This window comes from Bos grunniens, chromosome 28 (genome assembly GCF_055505025.1).
Source record: "Bos grunniens cultivar Pamir isolate PY7600 chromosome 28, Bosgru_T2T1.0, whole genome shotgun sequence".
Lineage (NCBI taxonomy): Eukaryota > Metazoa > Chordata > Mammalia > Artiodactyla > Bovidae > Bos > Bos grunniens.
This window is the reverse complement of record NC_141192.1, coordinates 41736601-41756943: the sequence shown is the minus strand read 5'-3', so window position 1 is coordinate 41756943 and position 20343 is coordinate 41736601. Positions and strand designations below refer to the sequence as shown.

Here is a 20343-nt window from a genome sequence, read left to right as displayed (position 1 = left end):
AACTTATCCTTCATCTTCTTTATTTATTTATTTGAAACCATCGAGTCTGAGTTGTGGCATGTGGGATTTTTGTTGCAGTGCAGGGGCTTCTCTCTAGCTGTGCTGCTCGGACTCAGCCGTTGTGGCATGTGGGTTTAGTTGCCCTGTGGTGTGTGGGATCTTAGTTCCTCAGCCAGGGATCAAACCCATATCCTCTGCATTGGAAGGCTGATTCTTAACCACTGGACCACCAGGGAAGTTCTTATCCTTCACCTTAGAATGGATAGCCTATACTACCAGATCTCTTGAAAACCCACTGAGAAGGAAATCTCTAGAACTTTTGTCAGATTTGCTTTCCACCCCATGACATACAAATGTCTCACCAATAAGCCTAGAAGAGCTACTCTTTCCTACACACTAGGTCCAATCAGCATAACATCATCAGTGCTATGGACCAGTGTGAGGTCTTCTAGAACAGAAAGACAATAGGGTCCCTGCTTGACCAAATTAGGATGTAGGGCTGGAGAACTGATCTATCCTTGAGGGAGGGCAGTCTTCACTGTACTGCTGTTTTTGCCAGCTGAAAGAAGGCTGCCCTGTGGTTGGTCTTTACTAACAGATATGCAGAAGAAACATTTTGCCAGACCAATACTGCACAGCAGATACTAGGGGATGTGTTAATTTGCTTAAACAGTGAAGCTACATCTGGTACAGCAGCTGCAATTGGAATTACCATCTGGTTTAGTTTATGATGATCCACTGTCATTCTCAGGCTCCGTCTGTCTTCTTCACAGGCCACATGGGCATGTTGAACGGGGAGGTGGTAGAAGTCACCACCCCTGCATCTTTCAAGTCCTTGATGGTGGCATTACTCTCTGCAGTCTCTCTAAGAAGGCAGTGTTGCCTTTGGTTAACTGGGGAATGCTGCCACACTGTTGGTCCTGCTGTTGGCGGACTGGACCCTCAGCAGTGGCCATGGTCACACTGGCTTTGCTGAGTGCAAGTCTGTATTGCTGAGCCTCTAGATAACTTCCAGGACTGCCACCGCAACCACTTTGCTCATCCAAGGCAGAGGCAGCTGTAGAGGCTTCCACTTGGCTCTTTCTCACAAAATAACCCTCACTTCAAGGGTCATGGAGCCAGTGTAGGGATTCTGCCAGTTGCTGAGTATTAGTCTAATTATTCTAACAGTGCATTCCAAAACTGGAGAAATAACCCCAGTATGGGTGCAGAGACCACTATGAGATGGACCTGAGCTAAAACTCCATTCATCACCTGACCCTACAAACCCTTGCTTGCACTAGTACTGCAGTGATGTTCTGGATGTCCTGGACTCAGTGGCAGTTCAGAGCCAGTGTCCAGTAATTCCTGAAAAGTCTGATTATTTCCTTTTCCCCAGTGCACAGTCACCCTAGTAAAAGGCCACATGTCCCTTTGGGGAAGGCTCCAAGAAAGAGTAATAGTATATATTTTTGACAATGTTGCAGAATATTGGAGGAGACAAACATCCCCTTTGTTCAAGGAGTTTGGAGTCTGCAAATTGACTCAAGTCTGGGAACTGATAGAGTCTCTCTGTTTTGGTAATTTAAGTTAGGTTTTTGCGTGTTTGACCAAGAACTTTCCTGCTCATACAGATCACATAAGAATTCAGTAGAATTCTCATCCTGGATGGTCAATGCCATAGGTCTGTGGGGGTCAGACTATTCTGGTTGCTGCTTTGCCTTTGCTGTCCATTACAGAAACCATGCCCACCCTGCCTTGGGTAACTCATTGCCACCATTTGGCTCCAGCCACTCTGGGATCCAACTATTCTCACTGCATTTAAGGACCCACACTGCAGTGGTGCAGTTTCCACTGTAATTTCTGATCTACAGAGAAGAGTTGACCAGGCATGCTGGGTCACAAAGTTATTTCTCAGAGTCACGGTGAATGCTGTGTCCTCTGGACCCTCTGGGAGTCAGTAAGTGGGTCTTATGTGATAAATCTATGCTAATATTTCAATCTGCCTAAGCCTTTAGATAATTCCTTTACAGTGTACCAAGGCAGTTCTGGCATTTCCACATCATTTAGTGCTGGTCACCTCTTGCCTCCCATTTCTGTCAACTAGCTAAGCAAACAGAGCTTGTTCTAATCTCTCAAACTGCAGTGAATCCAGATCTCTGTTTGGTGGTGTCCGTCATTACATTCAGCCTCATCCAACGGTTCCCCACACTCTTCATATTCACGCTCACATTCATCCCGTCCCACAACACTCTGACTTCTAAGCATATACAGGTGTTTTCACTCACACGGTTCTGATCTTTTGAACGACCTCGACTCTCCTCCAGGTCTAGGACGATCCTTCCCCTTCCTCCAGGGAGCCTTTCTGACCCTTCTTCACAGCTCTCCCTCTTACCGCCCCTCCCCCCACCTCTACACTCTTTCGTGACAGACCTCTGGCTCTTGGCATATTCTGCTGTACGTCGTTATTTAGTTTTACACGCGCATGTTTATCTTCCCCCGATGGGAGGCCGGAGAAGCTCCTTAAGGGCGAGAACCGTTTCTGGCAGGTGCCTCTTCAGGGATGCTCCAGGAGCCTCCTTGAATGAACACAAGAGGAGGCGAGTGTGGGCTGGCTTAGGAGCTCAGCACGGATCGCAGTTGTGTCCTAGGCTGGCTGCCCAACGTGGGGAGGCGGATCTGGGGCCAGCCCAGTTCTGCTGCCAGAAGATTCAAACAGTTGGATACTCAGTTCATGTAGAACTACTCGCCCCGCTCTCTTTCCCAGGGTGAGCTGCAGTCTCCCCTCATCCTCCCCCCGCCCCCCGCCCGCTCCTTGCGAAACGAGTCCTTCTCACTCCCTCCAGCTCTTCCACCAACCCTGTGATCACTTCCCTAATTAGTGTCTGGGAGGTACCCTCGTAGATCACCCCTCCCATCCTCCAAGGAGAGCCTCCTAGTCTCTCCCTCCCCGAACACCCGTCCTCTCCACTGCACTTCCCCTCTCATTTTCGTCCAACACCGAGGGAGAGTGAAAAATCAGCTTTCCGAGGTCTGTGACCCAGGCTGTGGGCTTGCGCGCCCCGCCCGCTCCAGCCGTCCGCTTGTGTGTGTGTGTGTGTGTGTGTGTGTGTGCGCGCGCGCGCGCGCGTGCCTGGGCCGAGGCTGGAGAGGAAACAGCCGGTCCAGCCCGGGAGGAGGAAGGAGCCTCCCCTTCCTCGCCAGCCCCCTCCCCACTTCCCGTCCGGCTCTGCCGTTAGCTTTCCCGGACGCGGGCCTCGGGTGCACAGAGCCCTCTGGCCGCAGCGGAGCTGGAGAAGGCGGAGGCGGATCGGGAGGAGCCGGCGGGGCGCATGCTGGGCGGGGGTCCCCAGGGCGCCCCGGCTGGTGGCGGCAGGGGCCACCGCGCAGGTAGGGGTGCTGTCACGGCCGCCCGGCGGGTCGGGGCGAGGGTTCCGCGGCGAGGGTGAGCTCTGTCCTCTGGAGATCGTTTAGGTCTGGGGTGCTCCTCGGTTGATATCTAGGGTTTCTGCACTCTTGCGGGCTGAGGGAAACTGAGGCAGGGCGCGAAGCGTGCCGAGGTGAAGTCTTTGTCGGGCCTGGGGCTGCCCGCCAGCGCCGACCCGGCCAGGTCCTCCCGGAAGACGGTGCTGAGATTCCGGGATCCGCAGTTCCCGCCCCCGTGGGTCCCGGTGGCCGAGGAAGGCGGCTTGACCGCGCGCCGGGGTTCGCTGCTCCCGGGGACTGAGCCAGCAGAGGCTCGGGGCTCCGCGCGCCCTCCCCTGAGCACTCGTGGGACAGGGCACGCCCCGCCGCCTGGTCCGGGGACCGCGTCCTGACACCCCGCAGAGTTTCGGGTTTCACCCCTCGAGGACCTGGAGGGAGGAGATTGGGGTGGGATGGGGGACGCGGTGCTGGCACCGTCCCAAGGCGCTGCTCTGCGAGCAGTTTCACCTCCCACTTCCTCCAGTTCAATGATGCCCACGGCTGGCTCGGAGCTGGAGCCGGGAGCCCCGGTCAAGCTGTCAACGCTGTCAGCGCTCAGGGTTGACACTGAGGCCGTGAAGTGCACAGTTGCTTTGCAGGAATGACAGGATGTCTCCTGCCATCTCGCTTTTAAAATACATGTGCAAAGGAATTTGAGACTTTGGGATGAGAATGAGATTTGGAGTGAGGGAGTTGTGTGTCCTTGCTGGACTGGAAGAAGGCCGGGTAACTTCGACAGCTCCTTTAACAGCGCTGAGCCTCGATTTCATCACATATACAAAAGAACACTGGTAACCTCCCCGCTCCCCATCCCGTCGGGAAAGCTGCTGTGTGTGAAAACACTTTGCAAAATGTATGGTCAGTTGGGCAGGCAAGTGCGATTTGGATAATACCAGAGTCTTAAGGCAATGGCACCCCACTCCAGTACTCTTGCCTGGAAAATCCCATGGATGGAGGAGCCTGGTGGGCTGCAGTCCATGGGGTCGCTAAGAGTCGGACACGACTGAGCGACTTCACTTTCACTTTTCACTTTCATGCATTGGAGAAGGAAATGGTAACCCTCTCCAGTGTTCTTGCCTGGAGAATCCCAGGGACGGGGGAGCCTGGTGGGCTGCTGTCTATGGGGTCGCACAGAGTCAGACACGACTAAAGTGACTTAGCAGCAGCAGCAGCAGCAGAGTCTTAAGAGCTGGACTTCGAGACAGCTTGCATCTCAATCCTGCACTTAGCTGTGCCTTAGTTGCCCGATTTATGAAATGGGGTCAATGACAAGGCCACCTCATAGAGTCGCTGTGGGTTTAACTGTGGCCATGGATGTGAACACCCAAGCTGGTTGCTGAGATACATAGTAAGCTCTAAATAAGAGCCTCAGATGCTCTTTTCACTAAGCAAAACCCAATTAATTTGGAGTGGTGTAAAAAAAAAAAAAGCCCACCAGTTTGATTTGATTATAGTATGAATGTGTGTGTGTGTGTGTGTGTGTGTGTTCAGTCATGTCTGACTCTTTGCAACCCCATGGAGTCTAGCCCACCAGGCTGCTCTGTCCATGGGATTTTCCAGGCAAAAATACTGGAATTGGTTGCCATTTCCTTCTCCAGGGGATCTTCCTGACCCAGGGATAGAACCCTTGTCTCCTGCATCTGCAAACAGATTCTTTATCACTGTGCCATCTGGAAAAACTACATCTCTCGTGAACTATGAATCAGCTCCCTTCACTTCAGTTGCTCAGTCGTGTCCACCTCTTTGTAACCCCGTGGACTGCAGCACGCCAGGCTTCCCTGTCCATCACCAACTCCCAGAGCTTGCTGAAACTCATGTTCATCGAGTCGGTGATGCTATCCAGTCTCATCCTCTGTCGTCCCCTTCTCCTCCGGCCTTCAATCTTTCCCAGCATCAGGGTCTGTTCCAGTGAGTCAGTTCTTCACATCAGGTGGCCAAAGGATTGGAGTTTCAGCTTCAGCATCAGTCCTTCCAATGAATATTCAGGACTGATTTCCTTTAGGATTGACTGGTTGGATCTCCTTGCAGTTCAAGGGACTCTCAAGAGTCTTCTCCAACACCACAGTTCAAAAGCATCCATTCTTCGGTGCTCAGCTTTCTTTATGGTCCAACTCTCACCTCCATACGTGACTACTGGGAAAACCATAGCTTTGACTAGATGGACCTTTTTGGCAAAGTAATCTCTGCTTTTCAGTATGCTGTCTAGGTTGGTCATAGCTTTTCTTCCAAGGAGCAAGCACCTTTTAATTTCATGGCTGCAGTCACCATCTGCAGTGATTTTGGAGCCCAAGAAAATAAAGTCTCACTGTGTCCATTGTTTCCCCATCTATTTGCCATGAAGAGATGGGACCAGATGCCATGATCTTAGTTTTCTTAATGTTGAGTTTTAAGCCAACTTTTTCACTTTCCTCTTTCACTTTCATCAAGAGGCTCTTTAGTTCCCCTTCACTTTCTGCTGTAAGAGTGGGGTCATCTGCATATCTGAAGTTATTGATATTTATACCAGCTATCTTGATTCCAGCTTGTGCTTCATCCAGCCCAGCGTTTCTCATGATGTAGTCTGCATAGAAGTTAAATAACCAGGGTGACAATATACAGCCTTAAAGTACTCCTTTCCCGATTGGGAACCAGTCTGTTGTTCCATGTCCAGTTCTAACTGTTGCTTCTTGACCTGCATACAGATTTCTCAGGAGGCAGTTCAGGTGGTCTGGTATTCCCATCTCTTGAAAAGTTTTTCACAGTTACTGTGATTCAGACAGTCAAAGACTTTGGTGTAGTCAGTAAAGCAAAAGTAGATATTTTTCTGGAGCTCTCTTGCTTTTTCAATGATCTAACAGATGTTGGCCTTTTCTAAATTCAGCTTGAACATCTGGAAGTTCATGGTTCACCTACTGTTGAAATCTGGCTTGGAGAATTTTGAGCATTACTTTGCTGGCATGTGAGATGGGCGCAGTTGTGTGGTAGTTTGAACATTTTTGGGCATTGCCTTTGGGATTGGAATGAAAACTGACCTTTTCCAGTCCTGTGACCACTGCTGAGTTTTTCAGATTTGCTGGCGTACTGACTGAAGCACTTTCACAGCCTCGTCTTTTAAGATTTGAAATAGCTCAGCTGGAATTCCATCACCTTCACTAGCTTTGTTAGGAAGCATAGTGATGCTTCCTAAGGCCCACTTGGCTTCGCATTCCAGGATGTCTGGCTCTAGGTGAGTGATCACACCACCGTGGTTATCTGGGTATTGAAGATCTTCTTTGTGTAGTTCTTCTGTGTATTCCTGCCACCTCTTCTTAATATCTTCTGCTTCTGTTAGGTCCATATCATTTCTTTCCTTTATTGTGCTCATCTTTGCATGAAATGTTCCCTTGGTATCTCTAATTTTCTTGAGATCTCTAGTCTTTCCCATTCTCTTGTTTTCCTCTGTTTCTTTGCACTGATCCCTGAGGAAGGCTTTCTTATCTCTCCTTGCTATTCTTTGGAACTCTGCATTCAAATGGGCGTATCTTTCCTTTTCTCCTTTGCCTTTCACTTCTCTTCTTTTCACAGTTATTTGTAAGGCCTTCTCAGACAACCATTTTGCCTTTTTGCATTTCTTTTTCTTGGGAATGGTCTTGATCACTGCCTCCTTTACAATGTCACGAACCTCCATCCATAGTTCTTCAGGCACTCTGTCTATCAGATCTAATCCCTTGAATCTATTTGTCACTTTCACTGTATAATTGTAAGGGATTTGATTTAGGTCATACCTGAATGGTCTAGTGGTTTTCCTTACTTTCTTCAATTTAAGTCTGAATTTGCAATAAGGAGTTCATGATCTAAGCCACAGTCAGCTCCTGGTCTTGTTTTTGCTGACTGTGAATAGCAGAGTATTTAAAAAGAAATTTAATCTTAATAAGTTCACAAGTGGCACATGAAATCTTTTGAGGGAATCTTCCCACCCAGGGATGAAACCCTGGGTCTCCCACACTGCAGGCAGATTCTTTGCCATCTGAGACACTGGGAAGCCCAGGTGAGAATCTGGCACTAAGCAAAAAGAGGCCTGGAGCTTCTTTCTAAGCTGTGTGTCCTCGATCCTCAGTTTCCTCATCTGTTTACAAAAAAGATATAATGGGGACAGTAACTTTTGGGTTAGAGCTGCCTGAGGATTCAGTGAAGTAAATGGTGCGAGTACCTTGGAGCATATGACTGACTGCAAATAGAAGATATCAGTGCTACCAGGAGGGAATAAGAAAGTCTGCAGTTTTTTTAGAGCTTGCAGTATGCCAGGCGGTCTATCAGGAATTGCTGTGATGAAATCTGCCCCAGACCATTGTAAGGTAGCTACTTATGATTTTCATTTTCCCCATACAAATCTGAGAAGCAGATTCACCCCTCTTATTTCCAAGTCACATAGCCATTAAAGGTAGAACCAGGGTTAGAACTGTGGACTGGTGCCTCTCACAGTTGTGTTCTCAACCACTGGCTGAACTAAAGTTATGGAGATAAACTGATGTTCAAGCACACCTATGTTAGATCACTGGTAACTATATACCCTACATATTTACAGACTCTAAAACATGGGTGAATTGTTAACTCTGGAAGAAGAGACTTTGAAATAATCTTGTTTTCATCCCTATGTAAAAAATGCCATTTTAAGCTATCTTCTTTCCAAAATAAACAATGAAAATTTGCAGAGAAAAAAAGTATTAAAATCTCATATAAAAACATATCACAAGAAATCATCAGAAATCTCCTTTTAAAAAATAATTGCTCTGAGAAAAAGAAAAAAAAAAAGAGAACTTATCAGAAATCTCAAAACTAAATGGACTTTGCATGAATGCTTTAACACACATATTTGCCAGGACCCTTAAGTTGGCACAAAAAGGGTAAGCTGGGATTCAGGCTTTTGGGGTTATGATTACCTGGCAAGGCTAGGACCCAGGACATTTCTGCAGGGACCTCACTGCTCACATGAGATGCCCCCAGCAATGGGCTTTCAGGCAAAGTCTGTATACCTGAGGGAAAGTGAAGGCCAGGTTTCTGTGCTGCATAACCAATTCCCTGTTCCGTTGTTTCTCTTCTTCTTGTTTCTTTTTCCAGAAGTAACTTGTGCTCTTAGGAAACTACAAATGAGAAAAAGAACATTGAAAACCACCATAATTCCACCAATGCAGATCAATAGTTTGGTGTCTCTGTTCTTGTAATCCATTTCTATGCCATGTTCATTAATTTATATGTTTCCAAAACACTGCATGCAAACTATTATTGTTTAGTTAGATGACAAAAATAATACTTGCTCATTGTGCAAACATTAAGGTATTAGTTTAGAAAAAGTCCAAATTTATTATGCTCATTAAAACATTTCCTTTTTAAAAAAAATTCTTGAAATTTTGAGTGAAGAAGGATTAGAGATTATATCATTAATGTCTGAATTTTCTCGTGATTTTGGTCAAAGTTTGATGAAAGATCTTCAGAATGAAGACAGTGATGATCTTTGTGTGTGCCAAGCTGCTTTAGTACTGTCTGACTCTTTGCAACCCTATGGACCTCAGTCAGGCTCCTCTGTCCACGGGTATTCTCCAGGCAGGAATACTAGAGTGGGCTGCCATGGCCTCCTCCAGGGGATATTTCTGACCCAGGGATTGAACCCGTGTCTCTTATGTCTCCTGCATTGGCAGGTGGGTTCTTTACCACTGGAGCCACCTGGGAAGCCCCTGAAAGAGCACAGTCATTTACAAACCTGCTCATCACTTGAGGTCTTGTTTTGACTGTGGCATGTGATCGTAGTCTCGACCAGGGATCGAAACTGCATGCCTTGTCTTACCACTAGCGCCACCTGGGAAGCCCAGTGATGTTTAAATAATAAGATCTGAAGCTTGGCACAGGACAGTTTTTGAGCATAGAATTTTTAGATTAGTATTATTAGACCAGAATTAGAATAATTTTTTTTTTTTTTGGCAATGATGACAGTAATTCAGCTTATATGCCAGGTTCTCATGCAAAGCCAGCAGAGAACGCTGCTTCCAGAGAGGCCCTGGGCAGTCACCCTGGGGCTGGGAAGGGTCCCCTCTGGGCACTGCTGGGGCTGCCCTTGGCCAAGCACTTTCAAGAGAGCACCATCTAGTCACGTAAGCTTTTTTAGCCCTTGGGAGTCTTCTGTTGCTATTCTCAACTTGAACGCCTGTGGTAAAAATTCCTTAGCAAATATCTTTCATGCAACAGTCATGCCCTTTTAAAAATATCTGCCACAGATACCTTGACCATTCTGATCCATTTTCTCTTTTGAAATCAGTTTACCAGCTGCTTCTTTGAGCACAGACTTCACCATCAGCTTCCCATTTTTCATACCAAGTGGAAGTGGGAAAGGAGAACTGTGGCTGACCAGTTAGTGACGTAATATTTCTCTCTGGCTTTGGAAGGCAGTGGGGGCCCATGTGGTGTGCTCAGTTGCTGACATGACTGTCGATTTTCTGTCTGCTTCCTTTTACTCAGTGCTCCTTCCTTTTGGCCACCTGCCTCCCTTCATAGCTCAGAAATGGATGATAGAGACGTGGAGCTTCCTGAGATCACTCGGGTCGATTGGTGTTTATAACAGAATCGCAGAACTTACTGCTGGATGAAGCCTCAAATGATCAAGTGGTCAAACCTCTTGAGTTCTGGCCGGTGAGGCATGGACAAGTGTATTTATCAAGTGCAGGGCTGGGAAATATATATTTGGTCCTTATAACATTAAACATGAGTGTATAAGGCCTGGTCTCACATTCAGTTCAGTTCAGTTCAGTTCAGTCGCTCAGTCGTGTCTGACTCTTTGTGACCCCATGAATCGCAGCACACCAGGCCTCCCTGTCCATCACCAACTCCCGGAGTTCACTCAGACTCACATCCATCGAGTCAGTGATGCCATCCAGCCATCTCATCCTCTGTCGTCCCCTTCTCCTCCTGCCCCCAATCCCTCCCAGCATCAGAGTCTTTTCCAATGAGTCAACTCTTCGCATGAGGTGGCCAAAGTACTGGAGTTTCAGCTTTAGCATCATTCCTTCCAAAGAAATCCCAGGGCTGATCTCCTTCAGAATGGACTGGTTGGATCTCCTTGCAGTCCAAGGGACTCTCAAGAGCCTTCTCCAACACCACAGTTCAAAAGCATCAATTCTTCAGCACTCAGCTTTCTTCACAGTCCAACTCTCACATCCATACATTATAATTATGTATGTATGTCAAGCTGGTTTTAGAAAAAGCAGAGGAACCAGAGATCAAATTGCCAACATCCGCTGGATCATGGAAAAAGCAAGAGAGTTCCAGAAAAACATCTATTTCTGCTTTATTGACTATGCCAAAGCCTTTGACTGTGTGGATCACAATAAACTGTGGAAAATTCTGAAAGAGATGGAAATACCAGACACCTGACCTGCCTCTTGAGAAATCTGTATGCAGGTCAGGAAGCAACAGTTAGAACTGGACATGGAACAATGACTGGTTCCAAATAGGAAAAGGAGTACGTCAAGGCTGTATATTGTCACCCTGCTTATTTAACTCATATGCAGAGTACATCATGAGAAACGCTGGGCTGGAAGAAACACAAGCTGGAATCAAGATTGCCGGGAGAAATCTCAATAACCTCAGATATGCAGATGACACCACCCTTATGGCAGAAAGTGAAGAGGAACTCAAAAGCCTCTTGATGACAGTGAAAGTGGAGAGTGAAAAAGTTGGCTTAAAGCTCAACATTCAGACGACAAAGATCATGGCATCCAGTCCCATCACTTCATGGAAAATAGATGGGGAAACAGTGAGAACAGTGTCAGACTTTATTTTTCTGGGCTCCAAAATCACTGCAGATGGTGACTGTAGCCATGAAATTAAAAGACGCTTACTCCTTGGAAGGAAAGATATGACCAACCTAGATAGCATATTCAAAAGCAGAGACATTACTTTGCCAACAAAAGTCCGTCTAGTCAAGGCTGTGGTTTTTCCTGTGGTCATGTATGGATGTGAGAGTTGGACTGTGAAGAAGACTGAGTGACGAAGAATTGATGCTTTTGAACTGTGGTGTTGGAGAAGACGCTTTGAGAGTCCCTTGGACTGCAAGCAGATCCAACCAGTCCATTCTGAAGGAGATGAGCCCTGGGATTTCTTTGGAAGGAATGATGCTAAAGCTGAAACTCCAATACTTTGGCCACCTCATGCGAAGAGTTGACTCATTGGAAAAGACTCTGATGCTGGGAGGGATTGGGGGCAGGAGGAGAAGGGGACGACAGAGGATGAGATGGCTGGATGGCATCACTGACTCGATGGACGTGAGTCTGGGTGAACTCCGGGAGTTGGTGATGGACAGGGAGGCCTGGCGTGCTGGGATTCATGGGGTCGCAAAGAGTCGGACATGACTGAGTGACTGAACTGAACTGTATATGTATGTATGTATATTATAACGGTCTCACATTAGGTAATTGAAATAAATAGCCCTAGGTTCTCATTCCCAATCAACTTCAGGTTAATTTCCCAACCATGTTGCCTTGTGCTCATCCTGAAAACAGGTGGATATAATTCTAACTGTTCAACCCCTGCATTTGCCTGCCATGGTAGGACTTTTTTTTTTTTTTAATTCATTTATTTGGCTGTGCCAGGTCTTAGTTACAGCCCATGGGATCTTTAGTTGCAGTATATGGGATCTTAGTTCTCTAACCAGGGATTGAACGTGAATCTCTTGCATTGGCAATGCAGTCTTAGCCACTGGACCACGAGTGAAGTCCCCTTGGTAGGACTTTTACCCTTTATTTGCAGATGGGTTTGAACTCTCAGAGAAATGAAGTTAAGACAGAAATTCCTGGAGTTTTGGCACCACAGTCTTTGGGGATAAGTCACATCAGAGTACTGACAGTCTTAAGTGATGGTGGAGATCGGGATCTGGCCAGCTTAGTTGACAGGTGTGGAGTGTGGGTGAGAGCAGCAGAGTGAGTATTAGGACCTGAGTCCTCTCCCTTACTTAGAACTGTTTCCGTTAAGTATGCTTCATTCCATAGTGCTGCATGATCCCCCTCTGCTTAAGTAATATTAAGTGAATCAAACCAAATCCTTATTTATATATTTTTGAGCCATCATGGCTCTTAAAAGCTTAAATTTGTGAGTGATTTCTTTTTCCAATATTGTCATTGATCTGTAAGGCCCCATCTGTTCACTAATCATTCGTAATTCATTCGACATTTAGAGTGCCTTCTTGGCCCAGAATTACAAATAGAGCCACACATGAGTAGGATGTCAATTTTGAACTTGAGTTTAGTTCAGTTGCTCAGTCGTGTCCAACTCTTTGCGACCCTGTGAACCGCAGCACGCCAGGCCTCCCTGTCCATCACCAACTCCCAGAGCCTACTCAAACCCATGTCCACTGGGTCGGTGATGCCATCCAACCATCTCATCCTCTGTCATCCCCCTCTCCTCCTGCCCTCAATCTTTCCCAGCATCAGGGTCTTTTCAAATGAGTCAGCTCTTTGCATCAGGTGGCCAAAGTATTGGAGTTTCAGCTTCAACATCAGTCCTTCCAATGAACACCCAGGACTGATGTCCTTGAACTTAACCTAGAGAAAAACTTGCTAAAAAGTTGTCCGTCAATGGAAGAGGCCATCTTGAAAAGTGTTAGCTTTTTGCCCCAGAAGCATTTAAGTTACTGTTGGCTGATTCTGGGGTGCCCATACGGGGGAGTCTGCATGTGGGGCAGGAGGGGGCTGCAGTGGACGATGTGTGGGGACCCTTACAGCTCTCGGATTCAGTGACTTTTGTCCTGGAGGACTGGGATTGTCTGGGACTTGGGGGACTGTGTGAATTTCCTAGTCCCTGCTCTGTGGGGTTTCACATTTTGCCTCCTCCCCCACCCACATGGTTCCATTTCAGGAGGCTCAGACTGCCTCCCCACTGCAGTCAGCTGCCTGAATGCAGTTGGTACTTGACCTTCCCAGGGTTACCTGTATCTAGGATTGATATTAATCATTAACACGATCGTGTTCACTCAGGCAAACACAGTGACCAGGAATAGAAACGTGCATTTGACAGGTGGCCCTGCGTGGAGACTAAATGCTTTCACAGGTTGAAGGGGGAAATATCTAAATTTAATGACTGAATTGTGTCTCGAATGTAGAATCTGACTTTAAATTTGGTTTTGCGACGTGGACACCAACGTAACTTTTCTTTTTCATACCTGTGGTTTCTTAATTTGCAAGTAGATTGCTAAGATGATTTGGCATAATTATTAGGCTTTATTTTTGACACAGGAGAAGGTGTTTTGCATTTATAGATGAAAGCACGTCTCATCTTGGTAAAATACTGATAGCCGAAAAGGACTGTTTCACAGTGGTCAAAAACAGATCAGTGGGGGCTGTGTTTCTAATGCACTGGAAACATAGACTTGTGAATGCTGCTGTGTGATTACAAATCTTCAAATGAACAAATTTTGCACATCTCAGTACAATTCTTTTTTTTTTTAATTGAGATATATTTGACACAAACAAGGTTAGACTAGGTGTACAACATGGTGATTTGCTATTTGTGTAAATTGTGAAATGATCACCACAGTAAGTCTAGTTACATTCACCACCTTCAGTTCAGTTCAGTTCAGTCGCTCAGGTGTGTCTGACTCTTTGCGACCCCATGAATTGCAGCACGCCAGGCCTCCCTGTCCGTCACCAACTCCCGGAGTTCACCCAGACTCACGTCCATCGAGTCGGTGATGCCATCCAGCCATCTCATCCTCTGTCATCCCCTTCTCCTCCTGCCCCCAATCCCTCCCAGCATTAGAGTCTTACATGGTTACAAAGTCTTTTTCTTGTGATGAGAACTTTTAACGTCTACTCTCTTATCGACTCTGTACAATTATTAATATTTCCCTGGTGTTTTTCATTATAGCCATGGGCCAGGCATAGTGAAATGCGAGACAGCTGACCGTGGGCATAGATATTCTGCATTTAATTCAAATAATAGATTTGAAGCCTTAAATTACCTTGACTCTGATCACTTCTTTTGTTTTCCTTTCTCTGGGTATAGAATTCTCTTCTAAAGACACTAACTTATCCATTTATTCATTTCATTGTATTTATTCATCTGTTCAGGAACATTTATTTGGCACCTACTGTCTGCATGGCACTGTGGTGTATAAAGCAGTGTGTTTAAAGATGTATTGGATTGTCCACAAGGACCATCCAGTCTAAAGCGAAGATCTAACAAAGCCTGGTATTCTTTCCAGGTGATTTAAGGCAACCCTCAGAGCTTCACAGTCATTCTTAGGATGCTTCTTCCAAAGGCATCTGTGTCTTCCAAAGGCCTTCCTGTGCCTTCGCAGTCCTGACATTTGTTTGTGTCAGTATTTCTCTGCTCAGTACCTCCTGACAGTCAGTCCTGGATACTACTGCCAGGATAATCTTTCCAAAGGAGAGATCTGGTTAGGTCACTCTTCCTTGTGCAAATACTCATTACTGTCCTGTAGGCAAATTCTTAGCATTCCTTTCCAGGCCTTCCATGAACAGTCCACCAAATCCCTAAAATGAATGCTCTGGTTCGCTTGATTCTGCCCACCAAGAACATGATGGCATCTGTCCTCTTTGTCCCAAGTCTCCACACCTCATTTTACTGTATCCAAAAGTGGGGTCTGGCAGCTCACTGCTCAAAAGCCAATAAAGAGGCAAGATTGGTGGAAAGGAAAGTTTGCTTTATTTTGGATTCCAGCAACTGGTAGGGAAGATGGGGAGGGCAGACTCCTGTCCAAATCAATCCCCCTCCTCCCCACTGACAATCATGGGGCAAGACTTTTACAGACAGAGGTAGGGGGCTACATGCAGAAACAGCACAGTCAGCTCTTGAAATTGGTCATCAGTGATCTGACCAGCATCATCTTGATTATTAATCTTCAGTTAATCTTCAGTTTTAGGGTCAGTTTGTTCCCATTTCCTTGAGACCAATTCTCGACTTATGTCATGGTTACAGCCTGGTCATCACGTGGTTAACTTCTTCAACTTGGTGGGGTTTCAGTATCTATAAGATCGCTCATAGTACATGGTTCAGAATATTAGCTATATCCCCTGAAAAGGAATTATAGGTCTTTATACTTAATGTCTGAACTATTATTATTTAGTATTGTTGGACTGTTTTCCTTTGTTTCTGCATTTTCTCACTTCTCTGGTCAAACTTATTTTTTGGCTAAAGTTTTTCCGCAGACAAAGGCAGGCTGAGGACGGGGTGGGGGCAGGGGAGAGGAGAAATAGCGTCTTGCGCTATTTCAATACTTCCAGCCTTCCCTGGTCTTCTGGAATCATCTACTCTTTGCCACTTGTGTTCCGTGGCAGGTTTTTTTGTTTCTTAACCTGCTTTCTGCCTCCAGTGTAAATCCCTTCAGCTCAAGGAAGCTCTCTGGTTATCTCCTTGTCTCTCATGTATGTAGTACATCATAGCTTACTACACTTTGAGTTGAATTAAATGCTTTACTGTATTTTAGATTGAGCAATCCAGTGGGTGGATTAACCAAGTCTGTTAATTTTTATATCTTTGGAAATCAGAGTTCCAGAAGTTCATTTCAGTTCAGAAGTTTGTTGTAATGCACAAATCACATTGCTAGATACCACGGTGGCCTTTTGAATAAAAAAGAGAATTGTATATTGTTGTTCATACCCTTGACAAGTCACAGTGCAGTGGAGAAAGGAGAATTCATTTTTTGGCATTTCTGGATGCTGTTTCATCAAAATGATTGGCCATTGGGATACACCAAAATTATCAAGAAGTGACCAGCAGCTAGTGGGTATCCAGTGAATATTTTATAGGATAGATGGATGGATAGCTGGGTAGGAGAGTGGAAAAAGAAAGAAGGAATTTGTTAATTTAGAATTTATCAACTGCAGTGTTTATTGCTAAGTATAATAATTGTGTTGAATATTATAGTGTTTTTTATTATTTAAAAAAATTTTTACCATGTTATGTTGGTTTCTGCCATACAACAATCTGAGTCAGTCATCAGTTCAATTCAGTCTCTCAGTCGTGTCCGACTTTGCAACCCCATGAATCGCAGCACGCCAGGCCTCCCTGTCCATCACCAACTCCCGGAGTTTACTCAAACTCATGTCCATCGAGTCGGTGATGCCATCCAGCCATGTCATCCTCTGTTGTCCCCTTCTCCTCCTGCCCCCAATCCCTCCCAGCATCAGGGTGTTTTCCAGTGAGTCAATTCTTCACATGAGGTGGCCAAAGTATTGCAGTTTCAGCTTTGGCATCAGTCCTTCAATGAACACCCAGGACTGATCTCCTTTAGGATGGATTGGTTGGATCTCCTTGCAGTCCAAGGGACTCTCAAGAGTCTTCTCCAACACCACAGTTCAAAAGCATCAATTCTTTGGTGCTCAGCTTTCTTCAAAGTCCAACTCTCACATCCATACATGACCACAGGAAAAACCATAGCTTTGACTAGACGGATCTTTGTTGGCAAAGTAATGTCTCTGCTTTTGAATATGCTATCTAGGTTGGTCATAACTTTCCTTCCAAGGAGTAAGTGTCTTTTGATTTCATGGCTGCAGTCACCATCTGTAGTGATTTTGGAGCCCCCCCCAAAATAAAGTCTGATATTGTTTCCACTGTTTCCCCATCTATTTGCCATGAAGTGATGGTACCAGATACCATGATCTAGTTTTCTGAATGTTGAGCTTTAAGCCAACTTTTTCACTCTCCTCTTTCACTTTCATCAAGAGGTTTTTTAGTTCCTCTTCACTTTCTGCCATAAAGGTGGTATCATCTGCATATCTGAGGTTATTGATATTTCTCCCAGCAATCTTGATTCCAGCGTGTGCTTCTTCCTGCCCAGCGTTTCTCATGACGTACTCTGCATATAAGTTAAATAAGCAGGGTGTCAATATACAGCCTTGACGTACTCCTTTTCCTATTTGGAACCAGTCTGTTGTTCCATGTCCAGTTCTAACTGTTGCTTCCTGACCTGCATATAGGTTTCTCAAGAGGCAGATCAGGTGGTCTGGTATTCCCATCTCTTTCAGAATTTTCCACAGTTTATTGTGATCCACACAGTCAAAGGCTTTGGCATAGTCAATAAAGCAGAAATAGATGTTTTTCTGGAACTCTCTTGCTTTTTTGATGATCCAGCAGATGTTGGCAATTTGATCTCTGGTTCCTCTGCCTTTTCTAAAACCGGCTTGAACATCTGGAAGTTCACAGTTCACGTATTGTTGAAGCCTGGCTTGGAGAGTTTTGAGCGTTACTTTACTAGTGTCTGAGATGAGTGCAATTGTGCGGTAGTTTGAACATTCTTTGGCATTGCCTTTCTTTGGGATTGGAATGAAAACTGACCTTTTCCAGTCCTGTGGCCACTGCTGAGTTTTCCAAATTTTCTGGCATATTGAGTGCAGCACTTTCACATCATCGTCTTTTAGGATTTGAAATAGCTCAGCTGGAATTCCATCACCTCTACTAACTTTGTAGTGATGCTTTCTAAGGCCCACTTGACTTCACATTCCAGGATGTCTGGCTCTAGGTGAGTGATCGTGATTATCTGGGTCATGAAGATCTTTTTTGTACTGTTCTTCTGTGTATTCTTGCCACCTCTTCTTAACATCTTCTGCTTCTGTTAGGTCCATACCATTTCTATCCTTTATTGTGCCCATCTTTGCATAAAATGTTCCCTTGGTATCTCTAATTTTCTTGAAGAGATCTCTAGTCTTTCCCATTCTGTTGTTTCCATCTATTTCTTTGCATTGATCACTGAGGAAGGCTTTCTTATCTCTCCTTGCTATTCTTTGGAACTCTGCATTCAAATGGGTGTTATCTTTCCTTTTCTCCTTTGCTTTTTGCTTCTCTTCTTTTCTCAGCTATTTGTAAGGCCTCCTCAGACAGCCATTTTTCTTTTTTGCATTTTTTTTCCATGGGGATGGTCTTGATCCCTGTCTCCTGTACAATGTCACGAACCTATGTCCATAGTTCATCAGGCACTCTATCAGATTTAGTCCCTTAAATCTATTTGTCACATCCACTGTATAATCATAAGGGATTTGATTTAGGTCATACCTGAATGGTCTAGTAGTTTTCCCTACTTTTTTTTTTTTCTTTAATAGAAAATTATTTAATTAGTATACATGTGTTCCTACTTTCTTCAATTTAAGTTTGAATTTGGCAATAAGGAGTTCATGATCTGAGCCACAGTCAGCTTCCGGTCTTGTTTTTGCTGACTGTATAGAGCTTCTCCATCTTTGGCTGCAGAGAATATAATCAATCTGATTTTGGTGTTGACCATCTGGTGATGTCCATGTGTAGAGTCTTCTCTTGTGTTGTTGGAAGAGGGTGTTTGCTATGACTAGTGTGTTCTCTTGGCAAAACTCTATTAGCCTTTGCCCTGCTTCATTCCGTACTCCAAGGCCAAATTTGCCTGTTACTCCAGGTGTTTCCTACTTTTGCTTTCCAGTCCCCTATAATGAAAAGGACATCTTTTTTGGGTGTTAGTTCTAAAAGGTCTTGGAGGTCTTCATAGAACCTTTGAACTTCAGCGTTACTGGTTGGTGCATAGGCTTGGATTACCATGATATTGAATGGTTTGCCTTGGAAATGAACAGCGATCATTCTGTCATTTTTGAGATTGCGTCCAAGTACTGCATTTCAGACTCTTTTGTTGACCATGATGGCTACTCCATTTCTTCTAAGGGATTCCTGCCTGTGGTAGTAGATATAATGGTCATCTGAGTTAAATTCACCCATTCCAGTCCCTTTTAGTTCGCTGATTCCTAGAATGTCGACGTTCACTCTTGCCATCTCGTGTTTGACCACTTCCAATTTGCCTTGATTCATAGACCTAACATTCCAGGTTCCTATGCAATATTGCTCTTTACATCATCAAACCTTGCTTCTATCACCAGTCACATCCACAGCTGGGTATTGTTTTTGCTTTGGCTCCATTCCTTCGTTCTTTCTGGAGTTATTTCTCCACTTACCTCCAGTAGCATATTGGGGACCTACTGACCTGGGGAGTTCCTCTTTCAGTATCCTATCATTTTGCCTTTTCATACTGTTCATGGGGTTCTCAAGGCAAGAATACTGAAGTGGTTTGCCATTCCCTTCTCCAGTGGACCACATTCTGTCAGACGTCTCCACCATAACCCGTCCATCTTGGGTCAGCCATAATTATACATATATCCCCTCCCTGTTGAGCCCCCTTCCTTTCCTTCACATCCCACCCCTCTAGGTCATCACTGAGGACCAGACTGGGATCCCTGTGTTAATCAGCAACTTGTCACCAACTATCCATTTTGCACATGATAGTGCATATATGCTGATGCTAATTTTTTTCCATTAGACTCACTCATTTCCTTCCCCACTGTAATTTTGAAGATGGTTTACTTACGTATTGATTTCCACACATGTATATAACATGGGCTGCTCTTTATCTAGGAAGAGAGGTACTAGTTTTCCATCTATAGGAACTGTGTCAATTTCTTGGCTGTGTGTTACATTTGCTCAGTTTCACAGATATGCTCTTCTCAGGAGGCTCGGTGATGTCTGTTGCACACCTTTCCCAGGCTAGGGGAGGCCCACGGCAGTCTGGGGTGACAGGAGGGGAAGTGTGTCAAGCTGATCCCACACTGATGACCTCATCCTCTGCCCAGCTGCCTTATTGGCCCTGGGGATTGCACGATGAGTTCTGAACTATTTCCCCACAGTGCAGCTTTTGTGTGTTTGCCTCGACTTGGCTCAGATAGTCATTTGAACAGAAAAATGGGCAAATTCTGTCATTTTAATCCAACTGCTATATTTTCTTGACTTTATGATTTGGGATTATTTAAGTACATTCATTCTAATATTTATTGTATCAAAATGTTTTTTGACATTTTTCTGAAAAGCATAAGGTGATATACAAGGAGAGCTAATGATACCACTCTTGTTTTTCCCATTTTGCTGAGGTGG

General features: G+C 45.2%; 1 protein-coding gene across 12 annotated transcripts in view; it reads left to right on the top strand.

Annotated features, from left to right (window-relative positions):
* Nucleotides 1-3064: 3064 nt before the first annotated feature.
* The window catches only part of DISC1 (DISC1 scaffold protein), a 423187-nt gene continuing 405908 nt past the window's right edge, over nt 3065-20343 (top strand). For 3 of the 12 annotated variants that reach the window (XM_086381280.1, XM_086381283.1, XM_086381282.1), the window contains exon 1: nt 3075-3369. In XM_086381280.1, coding sequence (XP_086237406.1) covers nt 3312-3369 — 58 coding nt within the window. In that variant the 5' untranslated portion in view covers nt 3075-3311. Of the gene's footprint in view, nt 3370-20343 lie in introns of all 12 variants that reach the window. The other 9 variants (XR_015156615.1, XM_086381279.1, XM_086381287.1 and 6 more) reach the window with 8 other exon arrangements.